This window comes from Aspergillus pseudotamarii (assembly GCF_009193445.1).
Source record: "Aspergillus pseudotamarii strain CBS 117625 unplaced genomic scaffold BDV38scaffold_18, whole genome shotgun sequence".
In the NCBI taxonomy this organism is placed as follows: Eukaryota; Fungi; Ascomycota; class Eurotiomycetes; order Eurotiales; family Aspergillaceae; genus Aspergillus; species Aspergillus pseudotamarii.
In genome coordinates, this window is record NW_022475032.1 from 103,260 (window position 1) to 120,278 (window position 17,019).

The following is a 17,019-nucleotide window of genomic DNA, read 5'->3' on the forward strand; positions in this document are numbered from 1 at the left end:
CCGTCCACATGTACGCGAACGGTACCTGTGGTGGAACGGACGATTCCTTCTCCGTCCTGAACTCCAGCTCGCAAAAGTGCGTCGTTGTCCCGTCGGATAAACGCTCAATCCGCGTGACTCAAAATGAGTACGTACCGCATCCCAGGAGCCCTACGATTCGTGAACTAACAGCGTGCCAGTGGCTGCAAGGTGGTCACCTGGAGTGGCAGCAACTGTGCCGGTAGTTCTTACAGAGTCCCGGACACGGACTGCCACGCGGTTCTGTATGCCGCCGTGTCTGTGGATTGTTAGCATAATAAATAGTCACGTGAAGTATAGAATTTTGTAGCGGCCAAGACAGTCGAGTGCCCTTTGGACGTTTAAAAAATGGCAAAGAGAGAATTGTAAATGATCGACATGACAAGCGTCAGATCTCCCGGGACAGAATTTATACTATATGCTCTTATGCAGCGACTAAAATACTCCGTCGTATAGATTAAATGTAGGACAACACTACTATACGAAATCAAAATCTGTATATAACTGACGTGTCTATCCAACATAAAAATGTATCATTACTATACCAGCCTTGGAGCTGCCAAACAAAAGTATACTTGCCATTGACGATATATAGATTGTGTGATTTAGTTCTCAGTGTACGTCAGACCCTCTCTGCAATCGCTTCTCAACCTCGTTGTTGGCTAGCTTGAAGGCACGTGTCAAAGGGAAGAACTCATTTACTTCTCTGGCTAAGCCTTCCGTACATTCAGCGACATTCTGTAGAAGACGTAGGTCTTCTTCGGCTTTCGAAGCCATAGGATCATGAATCAGAGCGCTGGCTACATGAGCGTGAGCGATATACGCTCGGTAATTACCGAGAATGAGGGACATGGCTTCGGGCCCAGGTAGCTTTAGAATGTGGATCATGTGGTGAATGACCTTGAGAATTCTTCGAGATGTTCTCACTGAAAGATCACTCCTGGGGATCATGTCATCATTGTCTGATAACAGTGTCCGATGAGCGTTACCTTGGGGCAACGATGCTTTGCGTAGCATGAAGAGTATGCAGGTGTAACCCGAGAGTGCTAGGTCACCCAGTACCCAGCCATTGACATCGCCTTCTTTATAACTTTCCAGCCAGTTCTCCTGGAACGCATGGTCAGTCACGTTTCCAGGCCTTATCACAGTTAAGTCATGGTAGATGCCGAGAGGGGGCCGCCCTGACTTACGATTTTCCACTCGTCAAAAATCTTCTCCACATCGTCGCATAGGGGATTGACGGCGGCCAGTACATCTGACTGGCCTTTCAAGGTTTCTGAAACTTGAAAATAGCTGATGAGAATGAATGTAAGACGGCTTCTGATGATAAAAGCCATAGTCGGGACGGCCTCATTCCGCTCGTGTGACAGTTCGACGGTGAGGCGCGGCAGGTCTACTCGCCAGTCATGGAGTTGAGATGAGAACACCGCCGGTTTGTCGTTGATCAGACGGAAGAACAGATCCAGATGAATGAGACCCCACATGCCCCTGCGATCACCGTCACTCATCGAGAGTCGATGTTCGGAATGCTCGAGGCCATCAAGGCTATGCATCTGTAATGTCTGGGCGTATTCGCAAGCCAATCTGTGCATCTCCCAACTCAAGGTAAAGTCGAAGTTCTCTGTGGCTGTCTGGGTCTGTTATTTTCGCCCTGCTAGTCAACACACACGGTGATCGAAGGCGTCTGGAAAGTAATTATTTACCATGTACATCGCGGCAATGAAATCTGTGACAGTACAAGTCGCCTCTTGCTGCCAGATTGGAATAGTTCGTTTACAGCAAATAAACACTTGCCTGGCGTAGTGCCGGTCGATAGTGGTGCATGACGTTGGCTTACGGAAGAAAAGTCCTTGCCAAAGGATACAGTAGTAGATGACAAGCATCGAAGCATCAAAATGGACGTGGTCCATGCCAATGAGATCAGGCATCATGTCAATGAGCTTCCGATCTACCATTGCAGGGAGTAGCTTGCCATTGATGTTGGTGAAGTAGTTTAGTAGCGACGAACATCAGCATGGGAACTTCCGAGAGAAGGATTTGATGACTTACTATGGATCCATTGTTTGGCAGAGTCAGGTGGGATAGTAACCGACTCCAAAGTGAGTGTGCTTGCGCCAAAGTTGTGTTTCTTTTTAAGTTGTTGTACGTGGTCGACAGCAGAGCTCAAGATGGACGTGATATCTATTGACGTTGCATCGCTTCGGTTCTCTAGTGCCGACAAGGACGAGAGTGGAGCGGTCAAATCGAGATCCACGCTGCCTCTCGACGCCGGCGATCCATGTGGTCTCGAAGGCCTGAATGACGGGTGTGTATGGAGGCGAGAAAAGTCATGATTTGTTGCATTGTCAAGTGCGGTGACCTGTGCCGGAGGTCTCGGCGTTGTTGTGGAGGTTGGAGAGAAGCTCTTGGCCGTGGTTTGGTTTTCCACATGTTCCAGTCTCTCGAGAATAGCAGACAGAGCACTGTTTTCATCTCTACGTTGAGATCATTTGAGCTCGAGTGTCCACCGTCTGGCAGGAAGGGGACGAGAGGCATACAAGGTGGAGGACCTGATTTTACTCTGAGAGTTTCTGGGCCGCCGGTTGGGATAGGAACATTCCAGTTGCTGAGCAAGACACCTTTGACAGGCAGGAGAGGCGCGATTACATCGGACCTAAAGGACAAGGGAGAAGCTAATTAGCCTGATCGCCCATGATCGCCCGCTACTAGAAGATCGACAACCTTCACGCGGCGGCACGACGTGCACTGTATATCAAACACGCTGTTTTAGCACAGTCCGGATCCATGTTTAATGCTCCAACTCCAGCTTACCGCAAGTCGGTTCTTGGATACCACTGACGCCATGTCATGTCACGCGAGCTAGTATTTTGGTAGAACGGAGCGGAACGGAGGAACTTGAAGTTAACTGCAAGGCCTTAGGTTGTTTGAGTCGGACAGGGCAGTTTGATCACTGACCGGAACTCCAGGAGCCGATTTTCCGATCTTCCGCCCCCCGATTCAAATCCACCGCACTGTTAGTTGTTTGTACGAAAGTCCGTCCTCCCCATCTTTATTGCCTTTGATTCCACATTCCCCGCGTCGGGGAGTCGCTGGACAGTCTCCTTGGCATGCTTCATAACTTATCTAATACTATGACTGACCTTGGTGGGACCAGCGGCGCATTATCGCATTATCGCATTGTCGCACTTTCGCACTTTCGCACTTTCACGCTGTGGGTTGAGTGAGTCGACTCGGTGGAGCCCCTGTATTGTTGAATCTTCTAGCACCAACCTGCTTCCGCCAGTTAGATCGTCGTGCCACAGATTGGTTTCGACGTGAACTGCAAATGTAGCAAAGATGCGTCACGCCTTCGATCCAGGCCCTCGGCGCGTTCGCACACTTCGCACATACCGGCCGCTCACGATGTTGGCTCAGACGACGACATCCAAATTAGGCAGGTCGGCGAAGAAATCGTCTCTGGAGTCTTGAGGGAATGTCAGTCCCTCGGGAGACATATATAGAGAGGATGCGAGGCCCTCATCTCTCTTGCAGCATCTGCGTATTGCTAGCTCGCTGCTGTACAGCTCTCCTCGTCTTAAACCGTGGGATTCAGGAAGCAGCATCCTGGGTTATTGCCGGCTGTTCCGTTGGGGATCAGTATTTCTCTTTTGTCCTTTCTTTTCTCTTCTCTTCGTTGTTCCAGTTCCGGGGGCATTGGACATCAACCGTCCAGAGCTCCCTTGCCTGGGCGGATCATTCACATCATCAGAATGCGCCCTCCAACAGTACCCGGGCAGGAATTGCTGCACAGTGTTCCCCGGCCACCGGAAAGCCATCCCCACTTGGAGAGCACCGACGACGAATCTGAATCAGCGGAACAAGTAGATGATCAGATCAATGACCTTGCCCGGCGTGTCACATCAATCTCGGTCGCACGCGGCGGCCACATCTTCCCTAAGCCAACGGACGACGCGCTTGACCCTAACAGCCCAGACTTCGATAGTAAGAAGTGGGTGACGGCCTTCTATAATAACCAAACCGAAGCCTTGAATGGGACCCCACCCAACTCAGCAGGCCTGGCCTTCAAAAACCTCAACGTCTTTGGTCAAAAGGCCGAAGCAGAGCACCAGAGAACTGTTGAAGACTTCATACATGGCCCCTTACAGGCTGTTCGCCGTCTTTTTGGATCTAGAAAGCAGCAGCGGATCGATATATTACGGGGTCTAGAAGGCGTCATGGAAAGCGGCGAGATGCTCTGCGTTCTGGGTCCTCCCGGATCTGGGTGTTCCACCTTTCTGAAAACGATTGCGGGCGAAACGTATGGCTTCGAGGTTGCTGACGGCAGCACACTCAACTATCAAGGCCTCGGGAAGGCGGACATCGAAAAAGCCTTTAAGGGAGAGGCTATCTATACCGCGGAGGTGGACTACCATTTCCCCAAACTCACTGTTGGTGAGACTCTCTACTTCGCTGCTCGAGCTCGCTGCCCGCAAAGGTTGGCACACTGTAAACATGAATACGCAGAGCATCTGCGTGATGTGGTCATGGCAATGCTGGGCATTTCACACACCAAGAATACTCGTGTGGGTGACGACTTCATCCGAGGCGTCAGTGGTGGCGAGCGTAAGCGTGTGAGCATTGCGGAAGCTATTCTCAGCTACTCACCATGGCAATGTTGGGATAATAGTACTCGCGGTCTGGATTCGGCCAACGCGGTCTCGTTCTGTCGCACCCTCCGGCTTCAGTCGGAGACCTTCGGCAGCAGTGTATGCGTAGCCATTTACCAAGCTCCTCAGGAAGCATATAATGTGAGTCCACGTCAACTAGGGTATCGTTGAATGGTGTCGGGACCCGCGGATGCTGACTTCTGATTCTAGATCTTTGACAAAGTCATTGTCCTTTATGAAGGGCGACAGATCTTTTTCGGCAGGACCTCGGAGGCCAAGGCATATTTTGAGGGCTTAGGATTTGAGTGCCCAGCGCAGCAGACCACGCCGGATTTCTTGACTTCGATGACAAGCCCGTCTGAGAGGATTGTTAAACCTGGCTGGGAAGAACAGACACCGCGCAGTCCAGACGAATTCGCCCGTGCTTGGCGTGAAAGCCAACACCGTCAGTCCCTGGTAAATGAAATTGAAGCATTCGAGACACGCTTTCCCGTCGGCGGGAGTCAATTTGAACAGTTTCGTGTCGCCAGAACCGCGCAGAAATCCAGGTCACTTCGCGCCGCCTCTCCATTCACGCTTTCTCTGGCCAACCAGTTCCTCTTGAATCTCTGGAGGAGCTACAGGCTCTTGATCGCTGATCCTTGGTTTTGGGTTACTTTACTGTTCGCAAATTTCTTCGAGTCCATTGTCGTTGCCAGTATCTTTTACAATATGCCACCAGATAGCTCCAGTATATTTCGTCGAAACCTTCTGATCTTCTATGCCCTCATGATCAATGTCTGGACTGCCGCCCTAGAGATCCTCACCCTCTACTCCAAGAGAAAGATCGTCGAAAAGCACGTACGGTACGCACTTTACCATCCAAGTATGGAAGCGTTGGCATCGATTGCGATGGATATTCCGTTTAAGCTCGTCAATGCGGTTTGTATCAACGTTACTCTTTATTTCATGTGCAATCTTCGGCGAGAGCCTGGGCCCTTCTTCTTCTTCTACCTGCTTGCTTTCACTATCACAATCACGATGTCAATGTTCTTCCGGTTCCTTGCTTCCGTTACAAAAACCATCTCTCAGGCTCTCGCACCATGTGCTATCGTCATCCTGGGTCTCATGTTGTATGGCGGCTTCATCATTCCCCAAGCCTATTTGGCTGATTGGATTGGCTGGCTGCGGTGGATCAACCCTTTGTTTTACGTTCAGGAGAGTCTTTCCCTGAGCGAGTTTGTTGGGCGAAAATTCTCCTGTGTAGAATTTGTGCCCAGCGGCCCCAGCTACCCAACAGAGTCGATTCCGCCTTTGGGTCAGGTATGTTCTGTTGAGGGATCTATTGCCGGCGAGCGTTTTGTGGATGGTAGCGTACATTTGCGCGTGATGTACGGATTTATCGACAGTCATCGTTGGCGAAACTTCGGCATTCTTATCGGTATTACTGTCTTTTTCCTTGTGATTCACTTGATAGCGGTAGAACTGATCTCATCGGAGCGCTCAAAGGGTGAGATTCTCGTCTACCCCCGCCAAGTGCTTCAAAGGCGTGGCACTGGTGGCCACGATGAGGAGAAGATGTGTTCTACATCAGAGGTCCGGTCCCAGGAGCGATACATCCAGACGGATGAAGTTAAGGGCATCGAGAAACAAACATGTATATTCCACTGGCAAGATGTTTGTTACACTATCAAGATCAAGAATGAGACCCGGGCAATTCTTGACCATGTGGATGGTTGGGTGAAACCAGGCACATTAACGGCATTGATGGTGAGCATTTCCCCTTCTAGTTCAATTAGTTTCCTCTAACATCTATTAGGGGGTTTCGGGGGCTGGAAAAACCACACTTTTGGATGTATTGGCCAACCGTGTGACAATGGGCGTCATTTCAGGCCGAATGCTAGTTGACGGCCATCCTCGAGACTCTTCTTTCCAACGGAAGACCGGGTACGTTACCCAGCAAGATCTAAACCTTCACACGTCAACAGTACGGGAAGCTTTACAATTTAGCGCGCTGCTGCGGCAGCCAGCTCGGTACAGCCGCCAAGAAAAGCTCGACTATGTGAACGAGGTGATCAGCTTGGTTGACCTCGAGGACTGCGCAGATGCTGTGGTCGGATGTACAGGTGAGGGTCTGAATGTTGAGCAGAGGAAACGCTTGACTATAGGTGTTGAGTTGGCAGCGCGTCCACAGCTATTGCTGTTCCTGGATGAACCGACTTCCGGTCTCGATAGCCAGACATCATGGGCCATCTGTGACCTGATGGAGAAGTTGACGAGGAGTGGCCAAGCGATTCTGTGTACGATCCATCAGCCATCAGCGGCACTATTCCAACGCTTCGATCGCTTGCTACTCCTGGCTAAGGGCGGTCACACGGTGTACTTTGGTGAGGTGGGCAAGGAATCATCGACACTCATTGACTACTTCGCCCGTAACGGAGCTCCGCAATTCAGTCCCGGAACCAACCCAGCGGAATACATGCTGGAGGTTGTGGGAGCCACTTCAAAACACGGGAGCAACATTGACTGGCCAGCTGTTTGGCGCGCAAGTCCTGAATATCAGGATGTACGTCGCGAGCTTGAGCGGCTGACTTCTCAGGGCCAGGGCAGATCTGCGGATCCCGATCCTGCAGCCTTAGCAGAATTTGCTGCCAGCTTTCCTACCCAGCTGGCTGAGGTTACGAAGCGTGTCTTCCAGCAATATTGGAGAACCCCAAGCTATATATTCTCCAAGATTATTCTGAGCGCTGGCTCGGTATGTACTACTCCTCTTCTCACAGAGTGTCTCATGACTTATATTCCGCACAGGCGTTATTCATCGGACTGTCACAGGTCAATGGGGAGGTTTCGCAACGCGGTCTCTTCAACCAAATGCTAGCGACATATATCTTTCTTTTCATTTTCAGTCAAGTGGTCGAACAGATCCTGCCTATGTTCGTTTCTCAGCGCACCCTTTATGAAGCCCGGGAGAGACCTGCCAAAGCTTACTCCTGGGTTGTCTTTCTTACTGGCAATATCATCGTTGAGCTGGCGTGGAACTCGGTGAGACCCAATCCACCGGGGTATCTTGTTCTAATTATGCTGACTATGTGCCAGCTTATGGCTATTTTCTCCTTCCTGTTTTGGTACTTTCCGATGGGTCTCTATCGCAATGCAGAGTGGACGGATGCTGTCCATTCGCGTGGTATCGCCACTTGTCTACACCTCTGGATCTTCTTCGCTTTCACCAGCACATTCGCGAACATGCTCATTGCTGGCATTGAGACGGAGCAAGTCGCCGGTGGATTCCTCAATTTCTTCTTCAACATCATGTTTGCCTTTGCAGGGTATGTACCACCCCAGCTAATCCATTTCTTGAACGGAGTGTCCTAACTGTGTCCTTTCAGTATTCTTGCTGGGCCTGGTGAGCTTCCAGGGTTCTGGATATTCATGTACCGTGTCAACCCCTTCACCTATGTGATGGAAAGCTTTCTCGGCACAGCTCTTGCCGACGCGCCCGTTACTTGCACGGTCAGCGAACTCGTCCACTTCGAGGCCCCCAACGGAATGTCTTGTGGAGAGTACGTCGCACCATACATCGCAGCGAAGGGAGGGTATCTGCTCGACAACAGCACCAGCAGCTGCAGCTTTTGTGGCATGGCCAACAGCAACTCCTTTTTAGCTGAGATGAACTTAAGCTTCGACAATAGGTGGCGGGATTTTGGATTCATGTGGGCATTCTGTGTGTTTAATATCGCTGCTGCAGTTGGTCTGTACTGGCTTATGCGTGTGCCCAAGAGGAAGGCTGGGGAGTGAAAAGCATCTTGATGAGCTTGCACCCCCCGTGCCAATATATAGAACGAACTACGATCAAAGAATATAACTGAAAATATCTATCAGACTTGACTCTCAATATAAATCCAGTATCACCAGTGGATTATTTACAGCAGTACCTAGTTCATAAGTTGGATGGTGCACTGTATATATATTTCGGAGCTCCATAGGGCTAGATAGGTAGAGTAACTAGCAACAAAGTACACTAAACTAAGAGAGTTGTGCCTTTTAAGCTAGCACATATTCCAATAGACATAATATAGTATCAGAAATAATTACTATAATTAAAAAGTATTAAGAGCCAAAAAAAAAGGGGATTTTTCCACAGTCTTCTATCTAATGAAAATTGGATTATGATCAGCCCCACAAAAGGTTTCTCTCTTGACTGCCCGAATGCGGTAATTTCCATCGACCTCCATCTCCACGAATCTCGGGTTTCTTTTAGTTTGATAACCTTCTTAGTTTCGAAATCTCTTCTTATTACCCCAATATGGCAGGTTCATGTATCCCAGCCAAAGTAGGTGTGGTGTCTTCATTCTTATCATGATTCCACTTTCTCTGTCTACGAGCTATATCTACACGGTCGCTCCCCATGCCCACTGCCGACCATACTAATTACTTCGTCTTCTAAGAGCCGGTGCCCTTAATATTATCCGAGCCAGTAATATAGCCCAGTCCGAATACAAGATGACTTCGCGTGACGGGTATCAGTGGACTGCGACGACAGGTCTACGTCAAGGCGTACCATCTATTAGTGTCATATCACCTTCCACGAACGTGCTGTCAACAGCCGAGGACTGGGATGTAATCGTGGTCGGGGCGGGATATTCGGGTCTCACGGCATCCCGAGATGCCTGCCTCGCAGGTACGCCACCCGTTCTGTCAGGGGAAATAAACAGATGAGCTGACCTCGAACGTAACCACAGGACTTAAAGTACTTCTCCTCGAAGCGCGCGATCGCATTGGGGGTCGTTCCTGGTCTTCCAACATTGGCGGTTATCCATTTGAGATGGGAGGGACTTGGCTAAGCTGGGGGCAACCGCATATTTGGCGAGAAGTCTCCCGGTACCAAATGCGAAGCGAATTGGAGCCGTCCTTTGATTTCTCTCGGGGCGTGAATCACTTCGAACTGCGCACTAGCCGTCAAGGCTCAGCAACATTTAGCCATCTCGAAGAGGTTTGTTCATCCCACCATGAGAACCGTCCTAAATCAAGATCCTCAGTTGACCATCCCAAGGATGCCCTCCTTGCCGGTGCATTGCAAAAGTTCGTTGATGTAGACGGCGCGATGGGCCGGGAAATCATTCCCTATCCGCACGACGCCTTCCACAACCCTGCGGCCCGGCAATACGATGACATGTCAGCTTTGGATCGTCTCAATACGCTGGCCCAGTCACTGACGCCAAATGAACGCGCTGTATTAGAGAGCTTCATCCTGCTCTGCAGCTGTGGGACTCTTGAAACGACCAGCTTCTTTGAGTTCCTTCATTGGTGGGCTTTATGCGACTACTCCTATAAGGGGTGTCTGCAGCATCTAATTTCATACAAGTTCAAAGGTGGGCAGTCCAGCTTCGCTATCAAATTCTTTCGCGAAGCATTAGCCACGGGGCGGTTATCATACACCTTCAACAGCCCCGTTCAGGCGATTAATGACCATGGCGACAGGGTTGTGTTAAAAACCCGCGATGGCCGCCAGTATGGTGGTGCCCGTCTGGTGTCTACGATTCCATTGAACGTGCTCAATTCTGTCATCTTTTCCCCTCCACTGAGTCCACAGCGCACAGCTGCCGCGAGTATCGGCCATGTTAACCAGTGCGTCAAGGTCCACGCAGAGGTCTCCAGTCCCGACATGCGGTCCTGGTCGGGAATTTCGTACCCGTTTAACAAGCTGGCTTATGCCATCGGAGATGGTACCACGCCCGCAGGAAACACACACATTGTGTGCTTCGGGGGTGCACATAACCACATCCAACCCGAAGAGAACATTGACGAGACTAAAAGGGCGGTGGAGGACATGTCTCCTGGGAATATGGATATCAAGCGATTGGTGGGTTTCGGACGTGATATAAAACAAATCAAGTTGCTGACTTTCAATCCTGCAGGTGTTTCACAACTGGTGCAAGGATGAATTTGCCAGGGGCGCATGGTTCTTTTCGCCCCCACAGCTTCTGTCCCAGTCATTAGACGAACTCAGGTGCCGGCATGGAAACGTGCTCTTTGCGAACTCGGACTGGGCAGTTGGCTGGCGCAGCTTCATCGACGGCGCTATAGAGGAGGGCACTCGGGCAGCGGTGACAGTGATAGAGGAGTTGCGACAACCCCCGGTCGCTCGTTCTCATTTATAGGTCCAGCCCCTACTAGGGACTCCGTAATATGATAGGTCATGAAGATGTGCAAGAATATGTCGAGGAGCCACTCCCTTGCGTATCCCTCGTTAAGTTCGAAATCTTGGCGTACTGTATGCACACAATGTCTGTAGTATGAAACTTAAACGTATTGTGCCTTGACAGTCCTGTCCAGCCGGATTATATTGTTCCTTTGCAAACATGCGCCTATCGTCTCGTTGGTGGCGACATTTCGTACCTTAGCTAATGTAACGAAGCACCACGAGGGACCATATGGATCCTTAGACGTCATTGGACTAATCTTTACCTTTGCCAAGGACATAAAGGAAGCTGATGAGGGTCGAAGAACTCAGTAACTCTGTTTTTTTTGGGGATATTCTTTCTCTCCTTTTTTACCGAATTTGGTAATCCGGGGAAAGTTAATTCGAACCCCGCAAAAGCCACGATATGGTCGGAGATGCCACTCTTCGTTGATTCTTGGTACATATACTTCCCTCTGGGAGGTCTATGGAGGTAAAAGACACACATGGCTATCACTTTGCTGGTGGTATAATCTCGACTTGTTATCTACCAGCAGCAATCGAGCTTCTCTTCTATAGTCCACCTACCATGGACTCGTCTGAAACAAAAGCCAAGCACGGTATGGAGTAAACCGTTCCTGAAAGAATAGCTAACATGCATGTCACTAAACCACGCTCACTGGCCCAACAGAATATCTCGATGCCGAAAGACGTGAGTGTCTGGGTTGCTGAGCCTCCGAATACCGTGCCATGACTCACTCTCATCCCACGCAGAATCTATCCAACATGGTGACCTGGATTGTCTGGAGGGTCTCAACTTTCAACCAGAAGGCACGCGGAAACTGACCCCTCTACAAACTATATCCGCCAGCTGGATTATTTGTGACAGCTGGGCGGGGGTTGCTGCCACGGTGGCTCTTGCAATCGTTCAGGGTGGGCCCGTAACTCTTGTCTATGGGTTGATTCTGATCTTCTTCCTGGTTGGTGCTTGTACCCTGACCCTGGCGGAGCTCGCAAGTACCTATCCAACAGCTGGCGGGCAGTATCATTGGACGAGCATTCTGGCTCCTATACGTCTAAGTCGGGCATTGGTATGTCCTCCCGTTCACTAGATATCAGCCCAGGTAAAGATTGATGTGGTAACTAGAGTTATTGCTGTGGTGTCTCGAACATGCTTGCGTGGATTGCTATCTGCACTGGGATTGCCATCATTCCAGCACAGCTCATCCTCGGGATTGTCCTCTTCTATGACCCGGAGTATCAAGCGCAGCCGTGGCACTATTTCTTAATCTACCAGTCCATTAATGGGCTGGTCCTGTTGTATAATACAACTCTGTTGAAGACGTCTCTCTGGTTTCATGACGTATCGTGTAAGTCTTCTTTCTTCTTGGCCCAGGACCAGGTTAGGGCATCTAATGAGGCTGGCAGTCATCGTGACCCTCGCAAGTTTCGTCATTATTATGGTGACTTGCCTAGCTCGCTCGGCGTCTCACTATGAGGCATCAAGTGTCGTATGGGCGACCTTTCTCAATGGTAGCGGATGGAACTCGGGCGGAGTGGCTTTTCTCACGGGGCTTGTCTCTCCTAACTACATGTACGCAGGTATTGACGGGGCCTTGCACTTGGCCGAAGAGTGCCAGAATGCGACCACCGCCGTTCCTCGTGCTCTGATGAGTACACTGATTATTGGCTTTGTCACGTCCTTTGCCTTCATGATCACGATGCTGTACTGCACCAGTGATTTGGATACTGTGGTGGCAACCTCTACCAGGTCAGCTACCGTGGCCTACTCTTTTCACCTTGCACGCTTGAACACTAATCTGACCTTGTCAGCAGAGTTCCCATTTACGAAATGTGGCATCAGGCCACACGCTCCACCTCGGCCGCTACTGTGTTCATTTGCCTCCTGCTGCTTGCAGCTGTCTTCGCTCTCACCGGTGCTCAACAAACAGCATCGCGTCTGACCTGGTCCTTAGCGAGAGACCGGGCTCTCATTGGGAGTCAGTGGATCGGAAAGTTACATGACACCCTAGAGGTCCCGGTCTGGGCTCTGGTTTTCAACTATGCTGTTATGTTCCTCATCGGGTGTATCTACTTAGGATCGTCATCTGCATTTAATGCCTTTATCGGTACCGGTTTAGTTCTACAGCACATTTCATACGCTTTCCCGGCAGCATTGCTGCTCTATCGATGTCGATCGACGACTTGGCTGCCGGATCTGCGCCCCTTCCGGTTGCCTCGTCCAGTGGGTTGGGGAGCCAATGTGATAACGGTGTGCTTCGCCGTGCTGGTCTTGGTCTTCTATGACTTCCCAACTGTGATGCCGGTCACTGGCAGTAGTATGAGTGAGTTCGCCTACTACCCCGTCCCTTGTCCCAGATAGCCTGTTATTGACCTCTGGGACGGAAATTCCAGATTATACACCTGCAGTGCTCGGTGCCATGGCTATTGTGGCTGGCATCAATTGGCTGGTATATGCACGAAAGTGGTATCAGGGTCCACGACTTCGTAGATCTAATCAGGAAACACAGAAATAATGTACATGCTAGAGTACTGCTATGGTTTATCTTGAATTTGTATCTTTTTAGTCCTAATATGATTATATCGGAGGGATTCCACAGCATAACCTAACCTTAGATTAAGAAAGATAGCTTACTGAATGTGCCTTTATAATACAATATAATCAAGCGGTGCTCCTTGTTCTAAATAGTGCGGGGTACCTAATAAATAGAAATCTAATCTACGTCCTAGTGCTAATACTAATACTACTAAAGAGCACTGCGGGCTCAATAGTCTCAGAGTCCAGATACCAAATCTCTCTCCACCACTCCCACATCTGGGCACCCAGACATCCATACCTAGACGGGCTAGCTCATTCATGCCTGCACTGGTTGATCAGGTGGTCTTCCCTCTGCTTACCTTTTGCTGTGACATGTGGCGAAATCCTATTCGATGAGGTGACAGCCTCGTCCATGGAAGACGTCCTAGATTCATTTTTAGGCATGAAATATTTGTGGCCTCAACATATTTGCCTTGGAATCTATTCCTGTCAGAGCCTGGCGACTGATTGGAAACCCGAGTCTATAATGTTCCAAAACCAGCAATCTCTTGCGAGTCGAGGGTCTCTATCGTATCAAGAGCTCCCTAATACCTCTGGGGATACCCAAACGTATTCAGACAATTTCACTCACAGCGATACGGCGGGATACGGCGACAATCGTCAACAATCTCTCTTTGGAGAACCCCATGCCCCCGTCCCAAACCATCCACCCCCTACTACTACAAGCAGCTTGGACCATCCCCAGCTAGCGAGTCACCGATACCCGGTCAAGAGGCTGCGACGCCTACCGCTTAGTGACTCAGCATCTGCTAGTTTTCGCACGGAAAGAAGCTATCTTAAGTCCCAAAAGTATATGGAGTATAGGGCACGGCCGCGCCGGGATACTGGTAAGGATGGGGAGCCAGTATGGTCGGACGAGCTGGAGGACGCATTTCAGGAAGGTACGCAGCATCATTTGCCGACTCTAAGAAGAAACTAATGGTCGCTATAGCCCTTGAGGCAAACCCACCCATGGGGAGGAGAAAATGCTACGAACGTGGGAAGTCGTATGGTCGAAATGAACTGATTGCGAATTATGTCTATAAATCAACAGGCAAGCGGAGGACGAGGGTACAGGTATCAAGCCATTTGCAAGTCCTTGATTCTTTCCTCAAGGGTAACCCAGACTGTAAGTTTCAACAATACCAGGATATAGTCCTCTGCGTGATGTAACGACAGCTCTAGGGGAAAGGCTAGTTCGAGGACAACCGGCCGGCCACTCAAATAGCCAGACCGACCCTTCTGGTCCTAGATGGAGATCGTCGATAGATACCTCACCTTCTAACCACTGCAGTAACAATACCAATCCATCATACCCTGAACGGTTGAGCCTAATGATGCCGAACTCTCGGGAGTTCCCACTACCACAACGTGGCTGTACAACGACCCACCAAGATTCATACGTCGATGTAGTCCAATGCCTTAAATTCGACATGTGGGCCACTGCTCCGACGATGCCAGAAGGTATGGAGCATGCCTTCCATGTGTATACCCGCCTCATGGGAAACCAGCGGGAAGCACCTATGCCCTTGGAGAATTTAACGAACTGGCGAACGTCCTTTCCACGCCTGAACTCCTCGCCCTTAGATGTTAACGACTCCTTGAACTGCGAAATATTACTTATCGAGGCTAGTCTTAAGTTGATGGATGACTTTCCTCCTGTGGGGTCAAAGTTAGGAATCTCCCTGGAGCTTGACATTGCCAGTCCTACGTCGGGCGAAGCACCGATGAGCAACCAGATGGAGAATTGGAGTTGCTCCACTTACCTATACGAGGATGGCCAGTCCGCGTTTATATCAAAGCACAACTTGCCTAAGCAGCACGCCACAAAGGTCAAACCCCCGTTTGAGTCGTCGTGGTGGGTAAAGGTGTTCACGTCCCTTACAGAGGAAAAGCTACAGGCCGAATCCAGCGGGCGTCACCATGTGGCTGAGGAGCGTAGTAGACAGTACTTCCGCACCCTGACCGCAGTTCAGGAGATCTGTGCCAGTAAGCCTGCCAGTCTGCCACGGCTGCACAATCGATGCCCAGATTCTTCCAGCGATGAAGGCAAGAGAATGGCTATCATCCTCTGGAAGTTTCACCAGGCGCGCCCAAATGAGGTCGGCGCCACCATATGGCGTAGACTAATCACTTCCCCAAGCCGTACCTTTACCAATAGCCCTAGACCAACCAATCCAATTATCCTTCCTCGTCTTTCTTCTTTAGATTCAGCTCTACCGAGCAGCCGGCCGATTCCCAACACGTACCAGGCCACTCAGACTCATGTTCCACTGGTGGACTGGCCGTTTGACATGCTTAGCATTAACAAATCAGAAGAAGGGTTGTCCGCTAAGAGGAACTCAGCTTGGACACTTGACCCATTTCCTAGCCTGCAGCAGCAGACTAGCTTCGACGTCTCCATTAGCACACCCATGAGGCCACCTACCCCGCCTCTACCACAAAAAAGTGTTACGACCTACGGTCTCGGCCACGAGAGCCATTCGGTATGCCGGGACGATCTGGTGGGGATTATGGGGGCCATGTCTGGTGATGGTGGTACAAATAGGGCACGTCTCCAATCTCCTTTGGAGGATAACTTGAGGATGGAATCCACCGGCCAGGACACATTTTCACAAGATTGGCATCCAGGTGGGCCAAAAGCTTCGGCAAAGGACGCTCCTAGTGCAGGCGACGGCGCAAATACCTGGCAATTTACACAAACTGGAGGAATTACGGATTCAGGCTATGCATCTACAAGAGTAGATACATATGGATGCATCAAGAGCGGCAGGAATATTCAACCTGAACTTCCTTCTGATTCGGGATACGTATCAGTAGAGCAACTCCCAACGCCACAGACACAAACCTCACTGCAAATGGACGCAGCCAAGACGGTTTACTCTGACACATCGAGTGTTACTACTTTGCCAAAGTAGAGCCACATATCTGAATTGGCTGAAGATTGGTTTACAAAAGCTGTTTCCTGGCAGCCTGATGCGCAGACAATGAAGAGAATTTCCCGAAGCCAGCCTTGAATTACTCAAAGCTTTCGCTCTTAAGCTTGTCCACAAAGTGCCTAGTCAGATGCACCGTGATATTATGGTTTTTATCCACAAGAGTCGAGAGTGAGTACAACACCCCAAACATTTAATATAGAATTTAGTCCTAACTTTGGTTATTTCTCAGCAAAATTGTGAGCTGCTTCAAGGATATGTACTCTCATCAGGAACAGAATCTTTCCGATGTCGGCAGTGGCAAGCCAGGAGGAATGCCCCTGGATGAGAAATGGACATTCTGGAATAAACACCTAGAAGAGCAGCAAGATCCCATCCCACGTTCTCCTAGCATCAATGAACCAATATTCAGCAATGAAGATGCAGGGGAAGGGCAGAAAGAACAAATGAGCATTCCTGAAGCAATCACATATAAGGATTTCATTTTCAATGTCACGCCGTACGAATGGCTTCTTGCAAGCTTGCGCAGAGAGTCCCTTTTGGCTCCAGCCGAGCCAAATCTTATGGAGACAACCAGGAGGAAAGTTCTTACATCACTGTCATCTTCTCACAAGATCAGCAGAAAGATATCTGCAGAAGCTTATGCCGTGACTTTTGTGATCG

The 17,019-nt window shown here is 50.0% G+C and overlaps 5 protein-coding genes across 5 annotated transcripts; 4 read left to right on the forward strand and 1 right to left on the reverse strand.

Annotated features, from left to right (window-relative positions):
* Positions 1 to 630: 630 nt before the first annotated feature.
* Positions 631 to 2,862, reverse strand: BDV38DRAFT_270138 (uncharacterized protein; the record flags this gene model as incomplete). Its single annotated transcript, XM_032057090.1, has 7 exons — positions 631 to 1,125; positions 1,209 to 1,655; positions 1,722 to 1,985; positions 2,027 to 2,492; positions 2,526 to 2,671; positions 2,740 to 2,763; positions 2,830 to 2,862. The coding sequence occupies 7 exons, from the start codon at positions 2,860 to 2,862 to the stop codon at positions 631 to 633; spliced, it is 1,875 nt and encodes a 624-aa protein (XP_031914985.1).
* A 232-nt stretch (positions 2,863 to 3,094) lies between these two features.
* Positions 3,095 to 8,476, forward strand: BDV38DRAFT_243236 (P-loop containing nucleoside triphosphate hydrolase protein). The gene is made up of 6 exons (XM_032054205.1): positions 3,095 to 4,805; positions 4,875 to 6,413; positions 6,463 to 7,398; positions 7,452 to 7,685; positions 7,740 to 7,969; positions 8,030 to 8,476. Exons 1-6 carry the CDS (start codon positions 3,768 to 3,770, stop codon positions 8,436 to 8,438), a joined length of 4,386 nt encoding a protein of 1,461 aa, XP_031914986.1. The 5' UTR covers positions 3,095 to 3,767; the 3' UTR covers positions 8,439 to 8,476.
* A 465-nt stretch (positions 8,477 to 8,941) lies between these two features.
* On the forward strand, positions 8,942 to 10,921 carry BDV38DRAFT_243239 (flavin monoamine oxidase family protein). Its single transcript, XM_032054206.1, has 4 exons — positions 8,942 to 9,321; positions 9,383 to 9,633; positions 9,694 to 10,503; positions 10,559 to 10,921. Exons 1-4 carry the CDS (start codon positions 9,144 to 9,146, stop codon positions 10,799 to 10,801), a joined length of 1,482 nt encoding a protein of 493 aa, XP_031914987.1. The 5' UTR covers positions 8,942 to 9,143; the 3' UTR covers positions 10,802 to 10,921.
* Positions 10,922 to 11,410: 489 nt separating this feature from the next.
* BDV38DRAFT_270141 (amino acid/polyamine transporter I) lies at positions 11,411 to 13,358 on the forward strand (the record flags this gene model as incomplete). Its single annotated transcript, XM_032057091.1, has 6 exons — positions 11,411 to 11,441; positions 11,596 to 11,912; positions 11,969 to 12,191; positions 12,250 to 12,592; positions 12,658 to 13,166; positions 13,237 to 13,358. 6 exons carry the CDS (start codon positions 11,411 to 11,413, stop codon positions 13,356 to 13,358), a joined length of 1,545 nt encoding a protein of 514 aa, XP_031914988.1.
* Positions 13,359 to 13,907: 549 nt separating this feature from the next.
* On the forward strand, positions 13,908 to 16,437 carry BDV38DRAFT_291656 (TEA/ATTS domain family-domain-containing protein; the record flags this gene model as incomplete). Its single annotated transcript, XM_032061797.1, has 5 exons — positions 13,908 to 14,322; positions 14,373 to 14,549; positions 14,606 to 14,713; positions 14,816 to 16,315; positions 16,364 to 16,437. The coding sequence occupies 5 exons, from the start codon at positions 13,908 to 13,910 to the stop codon at positions 16,435 to 16,437; spliced, it is 2,274 nt and encodes a 757-aa protein (XP_031914989.1).
* Between the last annotated feature and the right edge of the window lie 582 nt (positions 16,438 to 17,019).

Bases quoted from the DNA above. Each gene is read 5' to 3' on its own strand.
- BDV38DRAFT_243236 (XM_032054205.1), top strand. From the start codon at position 3,768: ATGCGCCCTCCAACAGTACCCGGGCAGGAATTGCTGCACAGTGTTCCC. The intron at 7,399-7,451 runs GTATGTACTACT...TATTCCGCACAG, and splicing joins TTATTCTGAGCGCTGGCTCG to GCGTTATTCATCGGACTGTC. The intron at 7,970-8,029 runs GTATGTACCACC...GTGTCCTTTCAG, and splicing joins ATCATGTTTGCCTTTGCAGG to TATTCTTGCTGGGCCTGGTG.
- BDV38DRAFT_243239 (XM_032054206.1), top strand. From the start codon at position 9,144: ATGACTTCGCGTGACGGGTATCAGTGGACTGCGACGACAGGTCTACGT. The intron at 9,322-9,382 runs GTACGCCACCCG...ACGTAACCACAG, and splicing joins CCGAGATGCCTGCCTCGCAG to GACTTAAAGTACTTCTCCTC. The intron at 9,634-9,693 runs GTTTGTTCATCC...GACCATCCCAAG, and splicing joins CATTTAGCCATCTCGAAGAG to GATGCCCTCCTTGCCGGTGC.